This window comes from Molothrus ater, chromosome 3, assembly GCF_012460135.2.
Source record: "Molothrus ater isolate BHLD 08-10-18 breed brown headed cowbird chromosome 3, BPBGC_Mater_1.1, whole genome shotgun sequence".
NCBI lineage: Eukaryota > Metazoa > Chordata > Aves > Passeriformes > Icteridae > Molothrus > Molothrus ater.
Window position 1 is genome coordinate 100319635 of NC_050480.2, and position 25950 is coordinate 100345584.

General features: G+C 41.8%; 2 protein-coding genes across 2 annotated transcripts in view; one reads left to right on the plus strand and one right to left on the minus strand.

The window, feature by feature from the left end:
• MDN1 (midasin AAA ATPase 1) overlaps window positions 1–1273 on the minus strand; it is a 93678-nt gene extending 92405 nt beyond the window's left edge. The window contains 1 exon segment of the mRNA XM_054514215.1: window positions 1172–1273. Coding sequence (XP_054370190.1) covers window positions 1172–1273 — 102 coding nt within the window.
• Window positions 1274–1605: 332 nt separating this feature from the next.
• On the plus strand, window positions 1606–22248 carry CASP8AP2 (caspase 8 associated protein 2). The gene is made up of 10 exons (XM_036380351.1): window positions 1606–1898; window positions 2987–3062; window positions 4211–4291; window positions 5946–6046; window positions 7200–7274; window positions 8434–8549; window positions 10345–12839; window positions 13653–16584; window positions 18143–18242; window positions 19558–22248. Exons 2-10 carry the CDS (start codon window positions 3014–3016, stop codon window positions 19612–19614), a joined length of 6006 nt encoding a protein of 2001 aa, XP_036236244.1. The 5' UTR covers window positions 1606–1898; window positions 2987–3013; the 3' UTR covers window positions 19615–22248.
• Window positions 22249–25950: the final 3702 nt, after the last annotated feature.

The window sequence follows — 25950 nt, forward strand, 5'->3', positions numbered from 1 at the left end:
CCAATCTCGATGATTCGGTTCTGGCTCGCTGCTCCATCTGTCTGCTACAACTCGTACCCACATCATCCCCCTTCCTATTTCGCAGCAGCTTCTCTCTCTGGAAGAGCAATTCCTCATCACTGCTTCCCACCAATTAGCTTCCACTCAGGACTGTATATTCGGGTCAATTTTACTTTGATCCTGTCATTTGCAGCGACAGAAGAAAGAGCCATCTGTGTACCAACAAAGAACCTCGAGTACCAGTATGAAAGCCTTCCCCAACCATAACTGCGACAGCAACTCAGGCTGAAAGCCAATATTCTGAAAAAATATGGTATTTCAGACTGTTCATCTTCAAACAACTGGGACATTTCCTAGACACTCAAAGAGAAAAAGAGACTTTGAGCCCCAAAATGTGTACACATCTGAGGGGCTTCAAAAGCTCTATCACGAAGAGCATTAATAAAACAATATCTGATGTGCTGATATGCTGTTACTACACGTCCTCAAGCATTTCAGAGACAGAAAGGGGATCGGTCTCAACTCTCCTAGAAAGCAGATGTGCCTCTCAGAGCTAAGGCAGCTTCGGCATGAAGATGACTATAGAACCATGTTTTCAGCATCACTACAACACGGAGACTGTGATAAAAAAAAACCCTCAAAGCAAAGCCTAGAATATCTATGCCTTTTTTTATCCCATATGCTGTTTTAAGGTAATTTAAAAAGACACGCAAAATAGCAACAGGGTAGGGACCAGTTACTGTCTCAGTGCTTGATAACAAAATACCACCTCTCGCTGTCACGCCTCCAGAGTCACCTTAGGCGCATGGAATGGATTGAAGATTTTTACTGCGAGGCGAAACGCAATAGGAAGGGCACCAGGATACAGAAGAGAACCTTCCTCATGGGCTCCACCCGCGCACCCCCGACAGGGGCGAGGACGGCAAGAACCAGCACCAGGGAGAGAGGGAGGGAGAGAGCGGGGATCAGCTCCCGCCGGCTGCCCGAGGGCCGGGGACGGCCGGGGGGATCGGGCACACACAGAACGAGCGGCCAGGAGGAGATGGCGGCACGGGGGAGGCACAGGGGTGCGCTCCCTCCGCTCCACAGCGGCCCCTACGAGACCCTCCCTGACGGAGGGAGTACGGACGCCCGGGGGCTGCCACCGAGCGCCGCACCGTCCGCTCCTCACCTGCTTGGCCACAAATCTGCTCAGCTCCACGCCGCTCTTCTCGTTCCTGCGCGCCACCAGCTGCAGCGGCTCGGCCAGGCGGAGCCGCAGCTCGGCCGCCATCCCGCTGCCGGGAGTCCCGCGCCGGGAGGGGCACGGCACAGCACCGGGGGGGGGGGGGGGGGGAGGCGCGGCGCGCAGCACGTGGGGCGCGCGGCGGACGCGGCACCACCGACTTCCGCTCTGCCGCCGTCACGGGAAGCGCGGCCGCCGCGCCACCCCCCGCTCTGCCGGACTACAGCTCCCGGCGTGCACCGCGCCGCCCCGCCCCTCCCGCCGCGGGCGCCGTCCGGGAGCGGAGCGAGGCTCTCCCGCTGGCTCAGAGCGCTGGAACGCCGTGCGTGGGGGGACTGCGCTTGCCGTGCCCTCGGCTTCACCTGCTCTCTGCTCCCCGGAGAGCCATCTGCCGCTGCTGCCGCAGGACTCGCCTGCCCGCGAGCCCTTTAAATCTGGGTCGGGCAGGCGGCCGAGGGCGGGCGGTGACGGACGCGGCAGCGGGTGGCCCCGGCTCGGGCGGCAGGAGCGTTACGCCCCCGGTGGCAGCCGCTCGCGGAGGCCGAGCGCGGCTGTCGGGCGGTAACGATGTCCCTGCAGGGGTTTGGCAGCGGGAGCGCCGACAGCAGCAGCCGCCGGGATTAAGCCTTGGGCTTCCCGGGAGCTCCGCCGTAGCAGCGCGGAACGACACCAGGTAAGCTCGTGTGTGCCGTGCGGCACAGCCCCGGGCAGCCTCCAGCGGCCGCGGCCCAGGCCTGTGTGACTAGTGATTGCCGTGAGCTCTGGGCCGGAGCAGGCGGGAGGCTCCCGGCTCGTCCGCCGGGAGCAGCGCGCGATTTCCCGCGCTCAGGGCCGGGCCGGGATGGGGCCCGCGGCTGGGAAGGGGCGAGAGGGGCGGGGCCACGGCCGAGGGGGTGGGGCGTGGTCGCCCCGCGCGCCTCACTTTGGCGCCAACTGCTCGGGGCTGGGGGCGGGGTTTGCTGACGTCTCGGCGGCGGATGAGCCGTGCAGCTGCGGCCGTTGGCTGGCGCGGCGCTGGCCCCGCCCCCCGCGCCCGGCCTGCGGCACCGCGGTGGCGGCAGCCGGTGAGCGCTGCCGGCCCTGCGCGCACCGCACCCCCCGGGCACAGCGCCCCCCGGCACAGCCTGCCCGCCCCGCGGGAGCCGCGACCGGGGGTGCTCCTGCCTGACCTCCGAGAGGTCCCGAGCTCTTCCGCCGCGGGAGGAACTGGGGCGGGCGGGAGCCCCTTCCTTCCCGCGTGTGCAGGGAGGGCGAGGGGAAGAGCGGCTGCCTCTGAACGGCCCGGGGGCTGCTCGGCGCTGCTGGGTTCCATGTACCTTCCCCCCTGTCAGCCCCCCAGCCCGGTGCTGGTCTGACTGGCGGTATCAGACAGCGGGAATTTGCATTTAAATGATCAGTAGGGAAGAAATCAGAATTATCAAATTCAGATTATATTAACTGGGTAAGCTGCACGTTCGGATAACCTGTTCATTTAATGCAGTGCTGATTTTCATATCAAAATTTCTTTGTCGGATCAATAAGTGATAGTTAAACATCTTTAGGATGCTCATTCAAATAACAGATATTTTTTACCTGTTTTTGAAAGATGATTTTGTTACCTTGATCCAAGAGTTTTCCTACTCTAGTGCTGGATTTCATTGAAGAACAAGGGCCACATGTAGCTCAGGTGTAATTTATGTAATTCAAGGTGATGCTGCTTTAGGTTGCTGTTCTGAAATTGTCAATTAATTGGTTCCCTGTGCTCTGATGTTTTACTCGTAGATGGGGAAGCCATAGGGAGTTTGTATCATGGCAGCGGATGAGGATGGACTGGGACTGTACGATATCCGCTACAGTGGTAAGAAGTGTTAGATTACTTTCTGGCTCCTGGGGAATTAATGAAAGCAGTCTTATGCAAGTAAATAGGTCCAGAAATAACTTAGAAAAAAAATCTGAAGTTGTGACAAATACTGATGAGCTTCAAATGTAATTAAATAATTGTGGCACAATATCATGCAAGCCCTATCCCGTTAGTAAGTTTGTATGTGAAACCATACCTGTGTACTTTGGATTTCTGGAATGTTTTGAAGGGGTCTGGAACTGGTGTCCCTCCTGTCTTTCACAGTGTATAATTTAACCTTCAGCTGTATCTTAATAAACAGTATGGGGCACTGCTCCTTTGTTTTCTGTTTGTAAGAGCCAATGTGCTCCCAACTGCCCCAGTACCCATCAGTATGGGTAAGGTTCACCATTGCCTTTACCCACGGTAATCACAGTAACTGCCACAGTACCCATAATCAGGGTACTCTTTATTTCCAAATCCAGCTTGGTTGATTTAACACATATTTGGGAGATTCCCAGCCTCAGAAGGACTATGGATATTGATGCTTTTCTTTATAGAAATAATATTTGTTGCAGAAATTGAGAGGTTCACACAGAGGACATGAGAGTGATAAGAGGCACTGCAAAAAGACATGAAGAGAGACTAAGATGATTTAGATTAAAATACATTTACAGAATCAGTTAGTGTGTTAGTAGATGGCAATACTAAAGCAAATTGGTGGTATTATGATATAGACTGCTACAGTACTTTCTCTTTAGCAAGAAATATTTTCTTTAACAGTAGTGGTTTTATCATACCAAATCTTTTATTTTTGTTTTTGGGTTGTATAAGTTTGGTATTTAGTGTATTCTAGAAAACCGTTTCAAAGTTAGATCAGTTTTACTTAATTTGTCATTTTAAAATCTATTTGCCATATAGTTGGTTTTATGCACAGTTCTTGTAGTATTTACAAACTGATCTTACAAATTTGCTCCCTGGTGACTGATCTTTTCTCCACAGTAGCAGTAGTTTCCTGATAAAATTCCCCTTTTACTGATCTGTACTATAACCTCTACTATTTTCTTTTGGTATAGGATCACTGCTGTGCTTACTTCATGGGAAAGGTAGAGTTTGCAGTTTACTAAATGAGTACTTTGGCTTTTTTTTTTTTCCTATTGCTTTAGCTGAAGCTTCCCCCTTCAGGGAAGGAGATGAGAGCTCTGTGGATATTTATGATGGCTTGGACAGCAGTTTGTCCGTTTCTGGTAGGTTAATTGTGTCTCACTGCTCGGCTTGGCACATTACACAGTCTCTGCTTCTTAAGATGATTTCAAGTAAAACAATATCTAGTTTTAAGTTTACATTTAGCTGGTGCAACCTATGCTTCAGCAAGCAACTTGTTTAAATTCAGGATATATATTAGGCTGTATAAATGTAGCAGGGAATTCTTAAATCTGTTAGCTGAATGACTGAAAGACAGTTTCCCTGATATTGGCTATTTGAAGAGACTTGAGCACGTAAAGGGATGCAGAAAACCTTAGCTACTTTATCTGTGCTGTGATAGTAAGACATTTTACCTTGGAAAAAACACCTTTATTTTGTGTTTTTGTAAGCTTCAGGATCAGATCCAGCAGTCACTGATCACTAAATCCTGTGAGAGATCCAAAACATACTTTCAGTGTGATACAGTAAATTCAGGATGTCCTTTAAACCTTTTGTTACTGTGCAGATAATTTGACATGCTGTTGCAGCACACACTGAAGTTCAGACAGCCAGGATACACAAAGTATCACCATACAATTGCAGAAGGCTTCAGGCATCTACCCTTCCTGTTCCTTAGCCCAACCTTTTATACCCCTCATGCTGATGCATTGCACCTGAGTGCCCTCTGTTCCCTTTGGTGTTGGTCAGTGCCCCTGGGCACTCCATGGCTCATTGCTGTCAGTGCTGCTCACCTGCTGCTCACAGCTGTAGCTCATGGGGGTGAGGCTCAGCCACAGCCCCACTCCCAATTATCACAAACTGTGTGCCTACAACGTGTTAATGTAAATTAATTTCCTCTTTTAACTTCTTTGAATGTGAGAATTAAATGGATTCAGCACATGTTCTTTTTTGTGAGTCTTAGAGCACTTTAGTGAAATGCTGTTTCTAGTATTTAAGCAATTATTTCTCTCCTTACTGCTGTAAGACCATTGAGTTTTTATGAAGAACTGTACTATATCCTACAGACATAAAGCATCTATATATCTTCTCATTTTGCATTTTGTATTTCTTAAGTTCATATTTCTTATATGGAGTTGCATTGTTTCATAAACATTAAAGGTGCAAGGAGAGAGAGCAATGCTGTAGAAACATTTTAAATAGTCTAGTTTTGAGTGACCATGGTTTTTTAAATTTGCAGAGAGGGCTGGTGAGATCTTTGCTCTGTACAGATAAGATGTTATTTATACATCCTCTTGCATTGTATTAATAATACTTTTTTGCATTATGGTATTGTCCACAGGATGGAAGCACAGCTTTGATAGCTGACTTCATTTATTTGTCTGCAAATGCATCTGTATTTCAGGGCTGTCATAAGCCAGGTCCTGTCAGTGAGGTGTATTTGGAACAGGGCACCCAGGCTGATTTGAGGAAAAAACACTATAATTAAATAATTTGGGTGTTGGCTTGTCAGTTGGTTTTGATTGTTTGGGGTTTTTTTGTTCACTTTCATTTCACTTACAGATGGCTATTTCAAGATATCTCTGTACCTTATTGCAACGTGGTATGATGTGAGCGTGTAATAATTATTTTGTGTGTTGTTACCTTGTAAGTACAAGAAGTAAAACCAAAATGCACAGACAGTATAGAACTGTGTACACAATGCAACATAGTTAGAAAAATACCTTTTTCCTCATGTAATTGCTTTTCTTTATATAGACAATTTTGCTCCAAATACTACACCATCTAGAAGCAGCTTAAATTTATTTGATGAGATATTAATTGAAGAAGGGACTGCAAAGAAAGCATCCTATGATGAGGTATGTATTAATATGGAAAAAAAACCTTCTGGTGTTTTGGGGGGTTTGTTCCTAATTTCCTTGTGTGAGAAGTACAGAAAATGTTGTCAGATGCTCACACTGTAGGAAAAATAGGCTCTTTTTAAATAAGTAAAAACAAGAGTGTGCTAATAAACTCTTAGAACAAGTTCAAGTGAATGTCACTCTGTGACATGAACTGTTCCTATTTCTCATCCTTTGCATGCAGTTCATTTATCAACTGTGTTATGGGAAAATGCATTGGGATTTCCCTGTAGTCAAGGATCTGGTCAGACATCTGATACAAAGCTAAAATGTTGACATTTCTCCCAACAAGTTTTACCAGAGTAAAGCAGATAAATCTGTGATCTATTTTATGTGTTGTTAAATTCTGTCCTTGAGACTGAAGGTGGCCATGCAGTAGGTAACTGCTTCTAGCAAATCAAGACAACACTCATTTAAGTAGCATCACCAATCCTGGCCTGTAAGACACATTCAAATGGCATGAAAGGGACAGGCATTAACAAATGTTACAGAATAAGTAGGAGTGAACCCTCCAGAACTCGGCTGAGTGATGAAAATACTACTTTGCAAGTTTGAAAGTTGTTGACTGTGTGTTTGAGTGGAAGTTGGCCATTCTCCTGTGAAGACCTTGTCACTATCTACCTCTAAAGAAGAGCTCATGTGCCAAATTTATTTTACTTAACTTTGTGATCTCAGCAGGATCGTGTCCTTTGCTATTTTTGAAGCCCAAGTTTGTTGTAGTAACTTTTTGTTGTGTTTTTCCTTACCTGTTTTATCTTACATGAGATCTGTCAAGAGAGTCCCCATCCATTTGGCTCTCAGACTCCTGCTCCTTGGTAGTTGTGACTTTATTTCACAATAATATGGCTTCCTGTTATTCTTAACCTATTAATGTGAGGCATGCACATGTAGATTTCCTCTTAGCTGAGTGTTTGTGTTGTTTTAGAGACCTGCATGCCAATTGGAGCATATTGGAGCCTTTTGTTTCAATATGGCTTTCATATCTTCCTTTGGGGGAAAAACAGAGGTTTGTAATATACATTAATGTGTTAAGTAAGTATAGATCTAGAGAAGTAACTCTTCTGTATAATTAAGTCCATTTGTGTGCTCTGAATTCTTCTCTCTTTGACAGTTGCAGGCAGAATATGGAAAATGTCAGCAGCAAATTAAAGAGTTGATGAAGAAATTCAAAGAAATACAGGCACAGGTATTGTAGTTCAAAGGGAAATATTGTCAAGATCATGCAAAGTAAATTGAATATTGCTTTGAGAAAGAATTTCATATGCTTTCCAGACTTGATCCATTGCATGGATGGTTTGTAAAGCATCCCTGTGGATGTTAGGAACTTGTTTTGCCTAGGATGGTTGGTGGGGATAGCCTACTGACAAGATCACTGGGTAAATTAATGTTTCACAATGTTGTGTGCAGTAGGACTTTATTTGGTTAAAAGCTATCTTCTGTCTTCCTGATTAGAAAGTAAATGTGTCAAATGAATAGTTATCAGAAAGGTATCCAGTACTCTTGTTTTTTTAATGCTCTAGGGACGGGGCTGTAAAGGCACCTGAGCTGTCATCAGAGCTGGAAGCAGATGTCTGTGTTGCTTTGAGCATAGAGCCATTCTGATAAGTCTGAACTGCTCTTCAGCTGCAGCTGGTGTTCCCTTGCTGTGCCATTCTGTAGAGAGGATTATTTGGGGCAATTCTGCAGTGTGCTCTACTGCATATTGCACATAGCTCCCAAAGGTTCTAAGTCTGCAGTGGTAAGCAGCTGCTGCCCTGTGACACTTTTCTGCAAAACTTGTCTGCCTTTCTGAGCAGGCTTTGCTGAGGACAATTATCAAGAGAAGGGACTATTTCTAGGGTTGGCAGGGTTCTAGAATATCATACCTAGAAATGTTAGAATGATAAAGCGCCCAAGGTTGATTTTGATATCTTAGAAGAAATACAGTTACCCTCTTTCTCTGTAAGTGCTTGACAGTTACATCTCTCATTTGATCCAATGACCAAGAACGAAATAAATGAGTAAAGAATGAAGCAAAGAAGTGGATTATCATTTTTTAGCTCACTTGTTTTATGGCATATTTCAGTTTTACTAAATTGTATGCTTGAAATGTTTGAAGTAATTACCACAAAGAGAAGCATAAATGTGAATAATGTTACCAAAACAAAAACCCCAAACTTTTTGAATCTCAATAATTCTGATTTCTTTGAAAGAGTTTATATCTGTTTTACTGTTACTTTGCCAGCCTGGGTACACTTTTCTAGTGGTTGTCTTGCACTGTTTTTCATTACATGGTTGGATATACAAACTAATTCTTGTTTTTTCTCTCCCTCTCTTACTGTCTCTTTTATATATATTTAAAATAGAATATCATTCTACAGAATGAAAACCAGGCTCTCAAAAAGAATATTTCAGCCCTTATCAAAACAGCAAGAGTGGAAATTAACCGTAAGGATGAAGAAATTAGTCATCTGCATCAAAGGTACAAATAGACAGTAGAACTGAAAACATGCTTGTGGTCTGATCATGTTTATATACTTGTTAGAAATTTTTGTGTGCATTTTAAGAAAAAATTAATGAAAAAATTAGTAAATTATTGTGTAGTTTAGAACCAGTACAATCAGAGGAAATACAGCTCTCCTTTGCCTGATGAGGTCTTGGGTTTCTACTTAAGAAAATGAGTCCATGTGGTGACCATTTGCATGAATTTTTTTTTGTTTGTAACCCTCTATTCCTTGTGGGTTATCTAACCATCTTAGATGTTTGAAAGCAATATCTTACTAGTTTTGAAGCTGAATTGTGTCTGTTTTATGGCCTCAGACATGAATTCCATGGAACTTCTCAGACAACAACTGAGAAGAAATAAATTATATCATGTTTTCCTGGCAAGGTATGAAATCCTGTCTCCAGTGGTGAGGGATAACAACTGGAGAATTCTTGGTTATTTCTGTGTACCACTAATGTTACTGGAAGGAGTTGAAACAGTGACGTGTGGATGGGAGAGTAGCTGACAATAAGGTTTCTGAACCATGTAAAGCCAGAGCAGGGATTTGGGATTCAGGATGCCAGCTTGTCAGAAGGTTACCTCCTTGCACTTGGGTCACACATCATTGGTTTGTTTGTGTTTTGGTTTGACCATTTGATACTTTCCTGCACCAAAACATGTTGTAAAGAAGATTCCTCTGAGGTTCCTGTGCTGAAGGCTATTTGCATATAAACTATGCAGGTTTCTTTGCTAAATACAGAGAATTACCAGGCACAGTCTGATGGAGATCAAGAGGTATTGATGTGTGTAATTCTTTCAGCTCATCAGCTTTCACACAACAGCTTTCATTTTCACACCTTTGAGTGCAGTGAATTTTAAATTAAATTCTTTGAAAAACACTTTTTTGTTTTGAATATTTGACCACTTTATATACTTTAAAAGCTCTATTTCAGTATCATCTGATGGTGGTGAAAGTTTGTGAACAAGGTATTTGATCTAGATATTTTGGAAGCATCCACCATGGAAAATTGTGGGGAAATTGGCACCTTGAGATCTTAGAAACATGCCTTGTCTGCTGCATGGTTTATAGTAAATTAGCTTTTCTTAAGCAATACATCTATGTGTAAAGATTATTTCAAAGTTAGTATCTCTCAAGGAATTGTTAGTGTTTACCTCAAAAAAAACCCCTCAACTATAAAACCACAAAACCAAAAAAACACAGCTTGGGTACAATTACATTAATCACACATGTATACCCTTTTTAATTTGATTTTTTAAGTTATTTTTTAATATGATGACTTCTCAGCAGTAGCATGTGGCCTTGATGAGGCTTGGTTATCTATGGTTATCTTGGTTATCTATCTATAATGTGTACTTGTTTTCTGGAGCTTGCAAAAACTCCCAAATGTAGTTTATTTGCTTATTGATGGCTTATAAATGATTGTTATTATAAATCACTAATGCTGTAAAGAACAACTTTTTTTTTTCCTTTTATTGCTGGACAATGAAATACTAATTTGAATTACTGAGATTGTTAACTAGACTCAATACAGTATTTTTTTCATAAATATTGATTTTTCTTTAGATTAATTTCTTTTGGAAAATATGTATATAAATTACATTCTTTTGTGCTGATGGAAATAATTAATTTTTTTTAAATCACCCCTTTTTTTTTCAGCTTGAAATTGAAAGTGTTAACAATTTTTACAGAAACATGGATTCATTGCAGTTCAGCTTTAGTTATGTTTAAATAAATTTAAAAATAAGATAACTTCTTTTGTTTTATAAACAGGCTGTCAGAATTTCCCAACCATCGAAGCGTTTTCACCAGAACATACCTTCCAGGAGCAACTAAAACAAAAGATTCCAAATTCAGACCTTCTGATTTTGGTGACAGTATGAAGATGGAGCACAGAATGAAGAATGACTGTTCAAAAGATGCATACCACAGTTACTCATCTCACAACACAGACAGTGGGAAGTGTGCCTCTGAGAAAAGGAACATGCCACTTTTGCCAAGGTACCCCCCTGAAGAGCTCTGCAGTGATGGTACTCACACGTGTGCACTGAGCTATGACCATACCTCCACCAAGGAGAACAGAAAGGAAAGAAAAGAAACCAAAAGTAATGAACAGCACAGCAGGGGAAATGGCAGCAAATACAAAAGAGAAGTACATCAGAGCGCTGGAAATGATGGAGACAGTGAGGAGGGGAATTTGGATCCTCAACAGAAGCTGAAAACCCTCTCAGAGAAGGCTAGTAAAAATGAATTGCAACAAAAAAGTCAGAGCATGAAACTCAAATGCAGTCCATGTGTGGAGAGAAGAGTAGAAAGGGGCGTTTCTTCCTGGGAGAAACAGACAGCTGGTAAAGACAGATTTCAAACAAGAGGTGAATTGTATGCTGATGAGAGATCACAAAATGTTTTAAAAAAGGACATTAAAACACATGATAAAGGTGAAAAGCATGCTGGCCAAAAAAATAAACCGAATGAGAAGCTGCAAGAACAAGCAAGGAGGCCTAGCAGGGGAAGCAGTCCACACTCCAAGAATGAGCATTCAAAGAGTCTTCATGAATCACATAAATGTCGTGCAGAAGAGTCTAGAAAAGTAAAGCACACTGACTGCAAGAGAGACAGGGGGACAGATGATCATAGCTCTCGAGAAGGAAGGACTTCACCTTCTAATTCCAGCAGCAGAGAGCATAAATATGCACGCTCGAAGGAAAGCAGCGGTAGACATGAATGGGAAACAGCACATTCCAAATCAGAAAGACACAGAACTGAGGAAAAAAGGAAAAGGGAAAGAGAGGATCAGGATGAAAATAGACATTTTAGAAGTGAAAAAAAAGTTGCAAAAGAATTTTCTCACCAATCTGTGAAAGACTCCAAAAAAGGTACCCATGGTACAAAAAGTGAGAGAAACAAATCCTCTAAGCTGGAAGAAACATCCAGAGTAGCAGGCACCTTAAAAGATGATAAGGTACCCAAAAGTAAAGGTAATCACACTGGGCAAAAAAGCAAAGACTTAAAACTTAGCTTTATGGAAAAGCTAAATTTAACTCTTTCTCCTAATAAGAAGCAATGTCTCTCTGCAATGGATGGACTTAAAACACCTTCCCAAAAGGCCACTGATGAGGGAGGTACAGAGCTCACACTGCAAGCAGAGCTCTTAGATTCTGCCCACCCTGTAGACTGTGGTCCCACAGGGCACAGTCATTCAGCACTGCAAGTTCTGGACACTCAGAGCAGCATGGAACCAGCACTGCCTGTTGCTGTCAGTTCTGGAAATGGAGCCTTGAAAGCAGCAGCAGATCCGGCACAGGCTGAAGCATTGCCTGCAGTCACAGCTGATGAACCAAGCTCAGAAACCTTACCAGAAGAAGAAGGGGGTCAGATACAGCCCCAAGCCTTGCCAGAAGCAGCAAAGGTGCTGGTTCCTGATGAGATGGAGTCTGAAATGCCTTCAGAAGCAGCAGAGGCTTGTGATCCAGCTGAATTGGAAGCCTCAGTAAAAACAGCAGCAATGACAGGTCTGAACCACCCTGAATGTTTGCCCCTGGAGGTGACAGGGAGTGTGGCTGAGTGTGAAGAGCTGCCTGTGACAGAGGGTGAGATGCAGGATGATTATGTACCAGCAGCAGAAGTGACAGGACCTGAACCTGCAAGTGCAAGTATGGGAGACCTTCTAGAGTCAGCAGCAGAGAAGAAAGAGGAAGATAAAATATGGCTGGCTGCTGACACAGAAAGCTCTGCAGATCAAAGTGGCTCTCAAAGTGTTGTCTTAGATGACTCAGAACCCAGAAGTTCTGGTGACCTGGAGTCCTCTGATGTTGCAGATGATAGCAGTGAAACAAAACCAGACTCTTTAATGGAAGTAGTTAGGGATGATGATCACCTGGCTGCAGAAAATGTTGACTATCCCATTGAGGTAAAGAGTATCTGTGAAGTTAATACGAGTGCATATCATTCACTGGACAGAACTAGGATAAGTGATAAGGATGAACCACTAGTTGACCAGAATACTTGTGATCTGGGGCCAGACCTAGCTGATAACAGTACTGCAACAGCATCTTCTCTCAGTGGTGAGATGTGCCCTGTAACTAAAGAGAGAGTATTAACTAACCCAGTTTCTGTTGATGATGACAGCTCAATACTGAGCATTGATCTCAATCACTTGAGGTATATTCCAAAGGCAATCAGCCCACTGAACAGTCCAATACGTCCCTTGGCTAGAGCACTGAAGATGGAGAGTCCCTGTAAAGGCCTTGTGAAGACTTACAACAAAGGTATTTGTATGTGTATATTCTAACTTGTTTTCTACGTAAAACTTGAAAGATCCTCTCACGGAAAGTAGAAACTACTTCTAACTGCTTTCTGAAAAATACAAATTGTGTTTTCTTAAGCTGTGTATGTCCCAGTGGTCCTTTTTGTTAGTGGTGGCAGCATTTAATGTTGGAGCCAGGATTCTCTAGCCATTTAAATATTAGTGCTCTAAAATTGGAGTTGGTCACTATTGACAGAAGACTGCGTGAAATAAGAGTTTTGTATTAACTTACTAAAAAAATATATATATGCATTTCTTAATTGTGGCTAGTTTTACACAGATCTCTTTAGGTTTCAAGGTTTCATTACTGGGTCATTTATTCTCAATTTGTTTTAGTTTTGAAATTGTTAAAAGAAAAGCCAACTAATAGAAATATTAGTTCATAATGATGTGAGAGTTATCATTTAGCTGGTACAGTAATCAGAAAACTTGTTAAAGTAAATGGAAAGAAATTTGGAACTGATGAAAACTGCTATGTTTTTGTCTTTCCAATTGATGTGTTTGTGAGAGAGTTCACATGTGTTTGGTGAAATGTTGAGGCCCCTTAAAGCTCAAAATTTGCTCAAAATAAAGTTTCATTTGCCCTTTAAAGCTCAAAGAAATATATTAAACTGGCAGCTGCTGAAGCAAACCACCCAAACTCATTATAGCTCAGGCTTCATGAGTTCAAACAGTTCTGAACAATCAGTCTACAGAAGAGAATCTTGTTTTTCTGAAAATATCTGTTTAAGATTTCATTCTTTGTGGTGATTAGCAAGCTGTTTTCTTTTTATAGATTTAATGCCTGAAAGTACTGTTGTCATCTGTCCCTCAAAGAACTTGTCAAAGGAAGTTAACAAAGAAAATCAAAAGCCAGTGAGCATGTCTGATGAACACTTAGAGATGGAGTCTCGGCTGAGTATCTCTTCAGATGAAATAGAAGAAGGTGAAATCATAAGCAGTGATGAAGATAAAGAAAGATCTAAACCAGAGAGAGGCTCTGAAAATACAAAAAAGTCAAGACCAAAAGCTTCTTCTGAGACACGAAATTTGACCAGCAGCCCACAGAATCAAAATAGCAAGACTGTGCACTGCAATGAAGACAATGGAAAATTTGTTTCTGTGCAAGTAAGCACACAAAAGAACAGAGAGAGGCATAAAAATCAGACCTTCAGATCTTCAAAGAATATGAAGAAAAACAAAACTGTGAGCATTGCTTGTCTTGAAAAAATAGTTCATGTTATTGTTGAACCTTCAAATATACAAGAAATCATGCAGATGCTCAGAGCTATACGAAAACAGATGAGGAAAAGTTATATGAAGTTCAAAGTACACTTCCCAGTTCAGCATTTTCACAGAATTATAGAATCTGGGATCATAAATTTTACAGCATTAATAAGATACTTGAACTTTTCCAAGATGTGTGCATTAGGTGATACATTAAAACTGAATATCTGTGATATTATAGAGTCGAAACTTAAACAAGTGAAAAAGAATGCAATAGTGGACCGTCTTTTTGACCAGCAAGTATCAGATATGAAAAAACAGTTGTGGAAATTTGTAGATGAACAGCTTGATTACTTATTTGAAAAGATAAGGAGGATTATAATAAAGCTATGTGATGTGGAAAATGAGAGCGAGGAAGGGAAGTTTGAAAGAGCTGGAAAGCAAAACCACAAGATCAGTCATAAAAATGATGTGGAGAGATCTAGAAAAAAGTCCCCAAAAGAAGGTTCTCAAAAGCCTGAAGAATATATTTCAAAACAATCTGTGGATTATGAACAATCTAACTGTCACCATGAGAAAAATAAGCCAGGTGCACCAAAAACTGCCCTTACAAAATGTCTTAATTCCATTGATAACACAAGAAATTCCCAAACAAAAGTTCACCTCTCTAAAGAGAATAATTTACAAAACACTCTTACTCCACTGAAGGGTGTTAAATATGAGAAAGAAGGTCTCCAGCTGCCCAGAGATGCTAACAAGTCTGATCTCAGTTATGAGCTTCTCACAGAACAACAAGCATCCAGTCTTACATTTAATCTAGTAAGTGATGCTCAAATGGGTGAAATTTTCAAAAGCTTATTACAAGGTTCTGATCTCTTGGAAAAAAATGGTGGCAATATCAACAGAAATGACTGTGAATTCAGGACTCCGGAAAAACAGTTTTTAGACAGTCATAAATACAGGGATAATACTGCTGAATTGGAGCAAGACATCACTGCAAAGGAGGCGTGCATGGATTGTAAACTGGATGAGGATATTAGTTGGACTATTGTTTCGCCTGTAAGAGCTCCCTCATTGGCATCTAGGCCTCAGATGCCTGTTGATCCAGATGTGCTGGATGAGAGCTGTATGTTTGAGGTTTCCACAAACTCAGCTTCATGCAAAGAGGATGAATGCAATTTACAGAAGAATAAATCATGTATTTCTTCTATCCTCCTTGAAGATTTGGCTGTTTCCTTAACCATTCCATCGCCTTTGAAATCAGATGCTCACCTCAGCTTCCTAAAACCTGAGAATAATTCCAGCTCAGCTCCAGAGGGTGTTGTTAGTGCACATTATAGCGAAGATGCACTTCTTGGAGAGGAGGATGCCACTGAACAAGACATTCATTTGGCTTTAGAGTCTGATAACTCAAGCAGTAAATCAAGTTGTTCCTCATCGTGGACAAGTCGGCCTGTTGCTCCCGGTTTCCAGTGTCGCCCCAGCCTCCCGATGCAGGCAGTGATCATGGAGAAATCCAATGATCATTTTATTGTCAAGATCCGGCGGGCAGTGCCATCTGCCTCACCAGCCTCTGAGCAGATGGCTCCAGTGAAGGAGGCACAGGCATCCTCAGCCAAGACTGGAAAAGGAGAAATGAGAACGGGGGGAAAAGAAAAGGACAGCCAGAGTGCCACCGTGAAAGAATCTGTCAAACCAGATCTGGTTAAGATGGATCACTTGCCTCATGTCAGCACTGAACAAGACCAGAATCCTTCCTTAGCTCAGCCTCTGAAGGAGTCACACAGTAGTCTTGGCAAGGAAGAAACTACTGGCTTGCTTGTAACCTGTAGAAAATCTTCAGACAAAGAGAGCCATGACACTGAAAGCCCAGATAAAGGTTCTGAGCAATCTGAGGCACAGAAATTGCAAGTATCTGAAAACATAAATGAAATGCATGTTAGATCTCAAGATTCTTTTCCTGCTGGATGCAGTATGAAGTCATGCATAACAGATGGTATTGTTGGTGGAACTTCATGTCATACAGTGGAATCCAGAGCAGATAACGGGACTCGGGAAACTTCATCAGGAAACTCAGAAGACAGTGATAAAAAGGAAGAACTGGAAGAGTGCTTTGATGCATCTGCAGACCTAACAGAAGAGCTTTCTAATGAGACTGTAACAGGTGAATGTGATCTTGGAACAAAACCCAGTTCAAAGACTAGTGGAGGGTGTCAGATAAGTATAGATGATAAAACTAATAAGAAGAGGAAAAAAGAGACTATCAAAGAGAATTCCAATTCCAAAAGGCAACGAAAAGGAACTGAATCAGCAGGTGAGGGGAGTGATGAAGGTAATGTCAGGACTGAAGATAAAAATTCATCACCCAAGCAATGTTCCAGTAAGAAGAATGACCAGCAGAATAAAGACTCTTCTCCCTTGGCTTCATCTCCATCATCACCTAGCCTCTATGCCAAAAACATCATTAAAAAGAAGGGGGAAGTAGTAGTTTCCTGGACAAGGTAATTTCTGATTTGATCTGCTTGATTACTTTAGGGTTTTTTTAAAACTATGTGAAACACTGAAAAGAGGGAAGAAAAGGTTATTTAGCTAAAGATCAAAGTTATTTGGTAGCTCTACACCCTTCTCTAAAACGGGGAAAGGGAGCTCCTTTTATCAATGAAGGATTGCTGTGGGAGATTGATGTCCATCTCCTATCCACATCTCCCAAAGCAAGGAGTCCTTTTGGTTTTTGTTTTGAAAGCTTATGTGCTGAGGTAACAAGACCTACTGTAATCCACTCTATGTTCTTATTATTTCCCCTGCCTGGTTTATTTTTTCTGTCCAAAAATTTCAGCCAGGCTTGGTAGGGGATGAAGTTTCTTGATGTTCCTGTGAGGCATTGGTGACTGGTGAGGAACAGCTAAAGATTTTCCCCTCTGAGGGAAGGCATGAGAGCGAGCAGTTTTCTGGGTTTGGGTCTGAGCTGCTCAATCTGTGGAAATGTACCAGTCAACCATTCAACTCAATATATTCTGATTTGCAGGGTGTGGGTGACAATTGAGATGGCTATACGTGTCAATAATACATGCAAAATTATTGTGGTGTATTCCTGTTTTTAAGAAACTATAGTTGGCAGGTTTTGCTGTTCTTGCTATGACTTGACACAATCAACACTTTATAAAGGGGCTTCTAGAATTTTCAGGATAGACTTTTCTAAACTATAGTTCAAATGTAGTAAGTTTCTAGGTAGCATATTAAAAGAAAACCAGTTCCTTCACAAAAAAAAAAAGACAGCAAAAGCTAGTGTGATTTTTTAATGTGCAAATCAACAAGGCAGAAAGAGACTTAGAATTTCTGCATGAATATTGCCAGGTTTTCAGTTTTGCAGGTTTTGTTTATCTTTGAAGTTTTGTTTATCTTTTTTTTTTTAGAAAGACATTTATTTAAATAACTAGTCATTACATTTTTCTTTGAAATTGAAGAAAATAAATAGAATTTGTTGAAGTATGATAGGTTTCAGCCAAATAAAATTGCTGTCTATACATTTTGCTTAAAATCATTGATGAGACAAACAGGAAATTGATGACACACTTCAGAATAGACTCCTGGGTTTTTTATTCTCATATGAGCAGTAGATGTGCTCTGAGTATGTTTGGGTAAGTAGCCACTTAGACAAGTCACACATCAGTAGGCCTTAGGTGAAAGCTTCTGTTCAGCCATGCAAACTGAGGCTGGAATGCTGACCTCTGTTGAGTCTAAATTCCTTTCAATTCAAGTTTAAATACCTGGTTTAGAAGCTTAAAACTCTTTGGCTTTGGTTTGGGGCTAGCTCCATTCTAACAATCCTGCCCTCCCTAGTAGGAGAATGTAATCTCCTCTACCACTTGTTCTTACTGACTCTGTTACTCTGTGCTGGTAGAAGAAAGGATCCTCCACAAATTTGTTGCTGCTGTTTGAACTCATGTTCTGTAGTTTGGAAATACTCTGAATTTTATATACACCTGTATGTATTATTTTGTTTGTGTATGTGTACACAACTATATGTATTAATGTTTCAAAAATGCATTTTTGCTGTAGAAATGATGACCGAGAAATTTTACTGGAATGTCAGAGAAAAGGACCATCAAGCAAAACCTTTCTTTCCTTGGCCACTAGGCTGAACAAAAGCCCAAGTCAGGTAGGTGATGGTCATTCTTGTATACACTCTCAGCAGTATTCCTACATTTACAATTACAGTTTAACAAAAATCTTTAGAGATCTTCTGCAAATCTGTAGTTTTCTTTTCCTCATGTCTTTTCTGGGAGATTCCTGAAAAAAAAAATCTTAGATTCTGCCAGTTGTTACTTCTTAAAAATGCACATAGGGGTATTATGGGGATTCCTAAGTACCTGTTTGGTTGGTACACTGGAACTGCTCCACTCATAATCCAGGAACAACAGGATTGTTCTGTTGTTGGGTCAGCACTTAGATAAAGAAAGGCAATTTTGAGAGGCCTGAAGCCTTTGGACACCTTTAATAAATTAGAAAAAAGATTCAATTTAGAGCTGAGAAGAAGTATGATTGTGCAGAAAGGACATTTTTAATGAAGGCTTTTCTCATTTTCCTTTCACCTTTTAATGTAAAAGTTTCAAAGGACGCAGATACCAAATTAATGTATAATATTTCCAGAGGTTTGCATCTAACTTTATACTTGAATTTAATTGCTCTCTTAATATGTATCCTGCAAATCTAGAAAGGGAGAAAGACACTTGACTCCATTAGGAAATCCTGGATGATTGGGATCTGGATTTTAGGATATTGTGTTGTATGGTTGTAGAGTTTTTGTGGAGTTTAGAATCTGTTGGGGTGGCTGCTTAGATAAAATAATGTTACCTGTGCATTTATGCCGCTCTTCCCAGTTTGGTGGATCATCAGTATGCTATAGCAACATGTATACAGCAATAAAGAGTAGTAGCTTAGAGCTGAATGAGATTACTGCTTCAGCTGTAGCCATGTTCAGCAAAAAGGCCTTTTACTCTGATCTACAGACCAGTTTTGTAAAATCCCTGTCAGGCAGATCATTCCATGATGAGCAAAAAATACCTGAAGCAACAATTGTATGAGAGGGTAAGAAATAGCCAATAAATGGTGCTTTTTGTGGAGCACAAAATAAGATTTTGTCTTTACATTTGCATCTTACTCACGGTTACTTGTGTCAAATCAAGGCTAATTGGCTTTGAAGCCTTCATTCTTTCCTCCTTCTTGTAGGGAAACCTGTGTTGGCTCTAGCTGTCTTTGATTAACCTGGAAGCTTTATTTCAAATGTGAAAGGTATAGGAAGACTTCCTAGATCTAGTTAATTTGTTAATGGTGCTCCTAAAATTCTCCTACTAAAATTTCTTAGAAGTAAATAGTGGTGATCTTAAAAAAAACTTGATGTCAGATCAATCTGTCTTGGTAGATATAGAAGTCAGGGACCTTAATGATATGTCTTTCTTTTTTTGTCCTCTCAGGTTTCAGAAAGATTCAAGCAGTTAATGAAGCTCTTCAAGAAATCCAAGTGCAAGTAGACTCAAACCAAGTTTATTCATGGTTACAGGGCTCAGGTGTTACCTGCAGGGATGGACTGGAGCCACTGCATTCATATGGTGGGGTTATGGGGAGGTATCTGAGTCAGAACACTGAGTCTGGTAAATCCAGTGCACTGTTAGTATTTACTTGTCTGAGTTTCCTCTGAACTCCTTTAACAGAGTAACACAGAGGGAGCTTCACAAACCAGGTGGCAAGGAAAGAAAGGGCTTTGACACTGCACATGGGGCAGTATCATTTCAAGGGGGTTATCTCCTATTAGTTAAAGGTGTTCTGTGGGTGGAGACAGGGGCAAGAGTGGGAGTGATGGCTCTTGCTTCACTTGTTGGAAGTTCTGCGTGTGCTGATGTTGAACTGTGATCTTAAAAAGTAAGAGTGCTTTGGAATCCAGTTGGTAGATAATCCTGGGAACTGACAGGTAGGTCATCTTGGTTACTGTGGAACATATTTTAAGAAGTGAGGTCATTTTCTTTTAAAATAAGGCAGGGCAATGATAGCAATGATTCCAAAAGTTGCTTATCTAGTAATTGAATTCGGTTGCTCAGGAAGAGGTGGATCTTGCAGCTTGTTCTTAACAACCATTTGTGACAATTGTTTACTTACTAGAGGTGTAAGTCTAACAGAATCTGTTTCCAGAGCAGTCAATGTGCAGGGTGGCGTAAATGTTACTTTACATGAACGCTCCTCTGCAAAGGCCATTGTGTTTTTCTGTTCCAAATGACATCTGGAAAAGGTACTTTGTTTAGGTCTTCAACATAATAAACATTCTGTTTTGTTAAAAAAATTAAATATCGAGGAGTGATTTTCTTTTCTAAATTTTTAAAAGAAAATAAATAATTTTTAAACGGACCTTTACAGTTACACAAAATGTGACTTTGTAGTTAATAACCAGAAGCAGAACTTTTCCATAAAAACAGGCAGTTTTCAAAAGCTTGTCAACTTGGCATGTTTTGACAGCAATTGCATCTATCTTTACACATTGTTTAGTGCATTAGAAATTCATTATGTTCTATTTAAAAAAAATCTGTTACAACTGTTTCCAGTTTTACTAGGCCATACCTAAAGTGTGTGTGTGTGTGTATATATATTTACGCACACATCTCGTACACACTGCTGTTTATCCCAAATTTCTAAAAAAGTTTTGTTTTTTCTTCTCTCTGAGAAACATTCCTGGAAGTTGCAGGGGGTTTTGTTTAAGGAATTCATTAATTTTTGAGGTTTTATCTTCTGCAGAGGATTGGAATTGCTGTAGTCTTTATTCAGTCAGAGCATCTGCTGAGTACAGTTAGATTTCATTTAATAGCCCTCACCTAAGTGCATTGCCTTTCAACTTGGATTGAATTGGCTCTTTTTCAGAGTCCAGTAACCATTTCTTCAGTGTCAGCATGTTTTTTGTTCCCTCTCCAGCTAATGGGACAGACTTCTCTTTCTAATAAACCATCAGACAATTTGTCAGTGATGTTGTCACTGACCCCTTTGGAGTATGGTACATGTGGCCTATGGAATGGATTGTCCTGCTGCCAAACAGTGCATTGTCCTTGTTTCAGGCAGTGCTCTGCAAACTGTTACAAGGAACAACTTGAGTGGGTGATGATGTCAGTTCTGGCAGTCTTCCATCTTCTGTGCTTGTTTCTGAACATTGCTTTCAGTGATCAAATCTCACCTTCCGTGCTCTGCTGTCAGTCAGTGCCTGGTAATTTCAGTGGGGGATCAGTGCACCAGCCCATGCTTGTTCTTAACAAATGTTTGTGACAATTGTTAATTTGTTGGAGATTTAAATCTAACTGAAACTGTTTTCAGAATAGTCAGTTTGCAGAGAACTGTTCATGTGTGTGGAAAAATCAGACTCTCCTAAGAGTGCTCTTTTAACCATATCCTTATAGATCAACATGTGCACAGTACTGAAGGCACTGAGGGAAGTCACTTCTCTCTACTTAAGTGCTTCCTCTCTGCATCAAAAAAGGCAGGCAGTATTTTATTACAAAGTTGTTTATTCCTTATGTGTGTTTACTTACTTTCATATCTGTATAGGTGATGGGGGCAGAGTTTGATGGTTTTGAATCTGACTTGGATTCCTTTTTTGTAAAGTGTGAAACTTGGTTAATGTTCTCTCTATTGTATCTATGTGTACAGGTTCCTAGGTGGTCATGTAAAATATCTGATGTTTGTATATATATAAATATATGTATAAAAATAGAAAGAGCTTTGTTTAGCCAAAGATGATTTTTTAAAGTATATAAAACTACAGGTTTATTTTGTATAAACTGAATAGTTTGCTTACTGTAAGAGCAATACAAAAAATAAAATTCTAAAACTCACACGTTCTTGTTGAACAAAGGTTGGCTTGGAGTGGTTTTGTAACATTGTTTCTAATTTATTTCTCCAACAAGAATTTTGATACATATATGCCAAATGTACTGTATGTAATTCTACAGTCTACTTTGTGAAACCTCAGGTAAATCAAAATATTTTCTAGAACTGTTGGTTAATGGCTTGACAGCTACACATGCTGTGAAGAGCATTAAAATTTACTTCTCTTAGTTTGTATAAGTGAGTAGCTATGTTGATGTTCTGGCCAATAAACATGGAAGTTGTCAGCTGCTGCTCTGCTCTAATTACTGCTCTGAGTACATCCTGCTTATTTCTTAGTGAATGTGACTGGAAATTGGAGAGTTTCACAAACCACATAAAAGCCCTTAAGCCACTTATGAAACAGGACCTACAACTTCAGTTGTTTTTCTGGAAACATGGGGTTACTGTTGAGTGGAATATTACAAAGGAGAAAGACCATTTTGTGTCCCAGGCCCTTTCACTGGAAGACTGTAGCTGGTGGCCCTTCAAGAGTCTTACTCCATCCAACTTGCTACTGAAGGATAGGTCTACTTCCATCCAACACACATATTTTTACAGGATTCTGTTTAATGGTTGTGACTATTCAAAAATTTTCCAGAGTTTAAATCAAGAGAGTGGAGATGTGCATGATAGTGAAATCATGGGGCATTGAATTTTGAGGGATTCTCTCTTAGGCAAAGTCTGTTGGCAGCTAAAGGTGTACATACAACAGTTGTCTTAACTCAGGACACTTCTCTGAGATGTCAATCCAGCAACACATAGCTATTCCCATTAAGGCTTTCCTCTCATTGTGTGCACTCTAAAATCAGATGCAGAATAATCTTTAGCAATTTGTCTTCATGAAGGGAAGCAGCAGTAATAAAGCATGCTGAGGAGCAGTTTTAAGGATTTCTTAGAAGAATCTATGAAATCAGTTGAGGCATTTCAGGAGCAGAATTGGCTTTGCTAGGAAAGATGGATAAAGTTTCAGGGGTAGCTGTTTGGTTCCTGTGAAAGGTAACTTGCTCCAGAAGGAGCGAGTTAGTACCAGCAGTAACAGCAATGTTTGTCTAGTAAAATGGAAAGAAGTTCAAGTGAAGTGACTTTTTTAATAAGCCGAGGTATTTCTAGACACTGAGAGTACACTGTACCAGTTAGTGGTTTAGGCTAAAGCTGAAATTCTGTAGTCTCATCTTTGCATTTCGTTATGCCCATACCTGAACTGCTTTGGCTGCAGCCTGTTGTCCAGCTCACTGTTCACATCCAATTTCTGATAGGTTTGGTGAGACAGCAGAAAGCATGGGCACTTTGAAGTAGTTTTGACCTTGTACTGTTAGCTTTGTTGTGATGTCAGAAATGTGAAGTATTAGTACAAGGAAATGCTGCTGTCTGTCTTATAAGAAGATTACTATTAGTTCCCACATATTTATTTTTCTGTTTTTCAAATGTGTGAGTCCCTGACAAGAATGTCAAAACCTGCAATGCTATAAAAAGTGTATTTGGATCTAATACTAGAAGAACCTATTTTGTACTAGCTGGCACTTCTGATTTAGAATCAAAAATTATTGTGAGTTGGAAGAAACCTACAGGGATCCAGCTCCTGGCCCTGCACAGGACAGCCCCAAGAATGCCACCATCTGCCTGAGAGTGTTGTCCAAATGCTTCTTGAACTCTCTCAGGCTTGGTGGCTGTGACTTCTCTGGGGAGGCTGTTCCAGTGCTCAGCCACCTTCTGAACAAAGAATCTTTTTCTAATATCCAAACCTAAACCTTCTCTGACACAACTTCAGGCCATTTCCTTGCATCCTATCACTGGGCACCACAGAGAAGAGATCAGCATCTGCCCCTCCTCTTCCCCTCACAAAGTTGTAGATTGCAATGGGTCTCCTCCAGGCTGAACAGACCAAGTCACCTCAGCCAGCTTCCCCTCGAGGCCCTTCACCATCACTGTTGACCTCCTTTGGATGCTCTCTCCTATAGCTGAATGTCTTTCTCACACTGTGGCACCCAAAGCTGCCCCCAGCACTCGAGGTGAGGCTGCCCCAGTGCAGAGCAGAGCAGGACAATGCCCTCCCTTGGCCAGCTGGCAATGCTGTGCCTGATGCACCCCAGGACAGGGTTGGCCCTCCTGGCTGCCAGGGCACTGCTGGCTCAGGTTCAGCTTGCCAAGGACCAGGACCCTTTCTGTGGCTCTGTTCCAGCCTCTCATGCCCCAGTCTGCACCTACATCCAGGGTCACCCCATCCCAGGTGCAGAATCCTGCTCTCACACACGAGGCAGAGTAAATGCCCCATACTGGATTTGGATACTGGGATTTAGTGAATAACCACCAGGACCAGACCTTTCCCCCTCCTTGGCTGTGATTGCTCCTGCCCCAGCACTATTTTCCTTGGGTCTCTGCTTCCCAGCAGGGAGGTCTCTCCTGGTCGGGGAAGCTCAGGCGTGAAGATGTGCTGGTTCCCACTCTGCTGCTTCTCACAGTTGCCTATTTCAGTCACCACTGGCCAAGGTCCCATCTCTGATCTGCAGGATATATTCCCTCCCACCAATCCACACACAGCCTGCTGTCAGTTCACACTGTGAATCAAGCTGGTTCTGTCTGTGGCAGGAGCTTATAGCAAGGGAGTGTCCTGAGGCACCACAGATCCTTGCTTCTCTCCATATGCAAACACCACCATCTCTGTGCCCTCACCCTGCTTCCCTTTCATGCACAATTAATTATATGGACCATTAACAAGCTTGTAGGAGCAGTCCTTTGACAACATTAATTATTCTGCTGCTACAGCAGAAATGCAAAAAATTGTCCCTTAACAGCCCACTGTCACCTGCCCTGTCCCCTGAGAACAGCAAAACCTTAAACCAGGTTGCCCTGAGGGCAGAGTGAAGTAGGCAGCCTGTGGTTCTGGACCTGCCAAGGGACAGGTGGGATGGGACAGACTGTGCTGGGCCCAGAATGAGCTGCTTCTGCAGTGAACAACTCTGACAGGATGGACACATCATAGGTGCTGCAGCTCTTGCTCTTTTCTCAAGCTTTCACAGCCAGTAGAGGTGAAGAGGATGCTCCTGAGAAACACCTGGGCACTGTGGAAGCTGCTGGAGATGTCAGGTCAAGAGCATCTGATGAGGCAGCACCAGGCCTGAGTCAATGCTCTGAGCTGAAGCAGCAAAGAGCTTCAGGGACTTGGTGACCAGATTTGGAAAGAAGAGACATGAAAATAAAATGGCAATGACAGGTATGTGAGAGTATATGGATGAGAAAAGCATGAGGAGGTCTGGGAGGTTTGGATGAATATTAATGCACATCTCAGGGGTGAAAATTGTATTCCTACTGCCTGTAAGGCATTTGTTTGTAATGTGTGCATAAACCTATACATCTGCTGTGTTAAGCTGAGGCTCGAGGAGAGGTGCTGTAGCCACCTCAGCTGCTGCAGGGCAGGGCTCTGAAGGCACATTTAAACAGGACTTTCAGGGAGACATGTACAGCTTGTGTGAGAGAGAAGGATGCAATGGTGCATAAATCAGAGATCATTCCAAAGAAGAGGTGAGGCTACTGTCATTTGAGAACTGGCCACTGGTTTGTAGGAGTATCTTCAGGGAGAAGAATCTGAAATAGAAATCATACATGTGCCTTATAAAACAGAAGAAAAGGGCCAGAAGTTCCATAACGAGAGGAAAAAATGAGTATTTTGTATTTCCATAAAATGTAGGCCAGGGCATGGGCAGGAGTAGGCAGTAGAAGGTCTTAGTATCATCAGCTAAGTTCTGGTGGCTCCAGTTTCTCACAAAATACCATTTTGACAACTTGCCTTCCTTTTTTAAACCTTGTCTCTCACAGACACCAGTTGTGAAGATATCAGTTCTGGGCGTGAGGGCAGCTATTCAACCCAGAGGATGAGGGGTTACTGTGCTGAATGCCTGTGTTTCTAACTTAAGACTCGAGTCTTAGTTCCTGTGGCCTCCATTTTCAAAGGCTCAGTCTAACACATC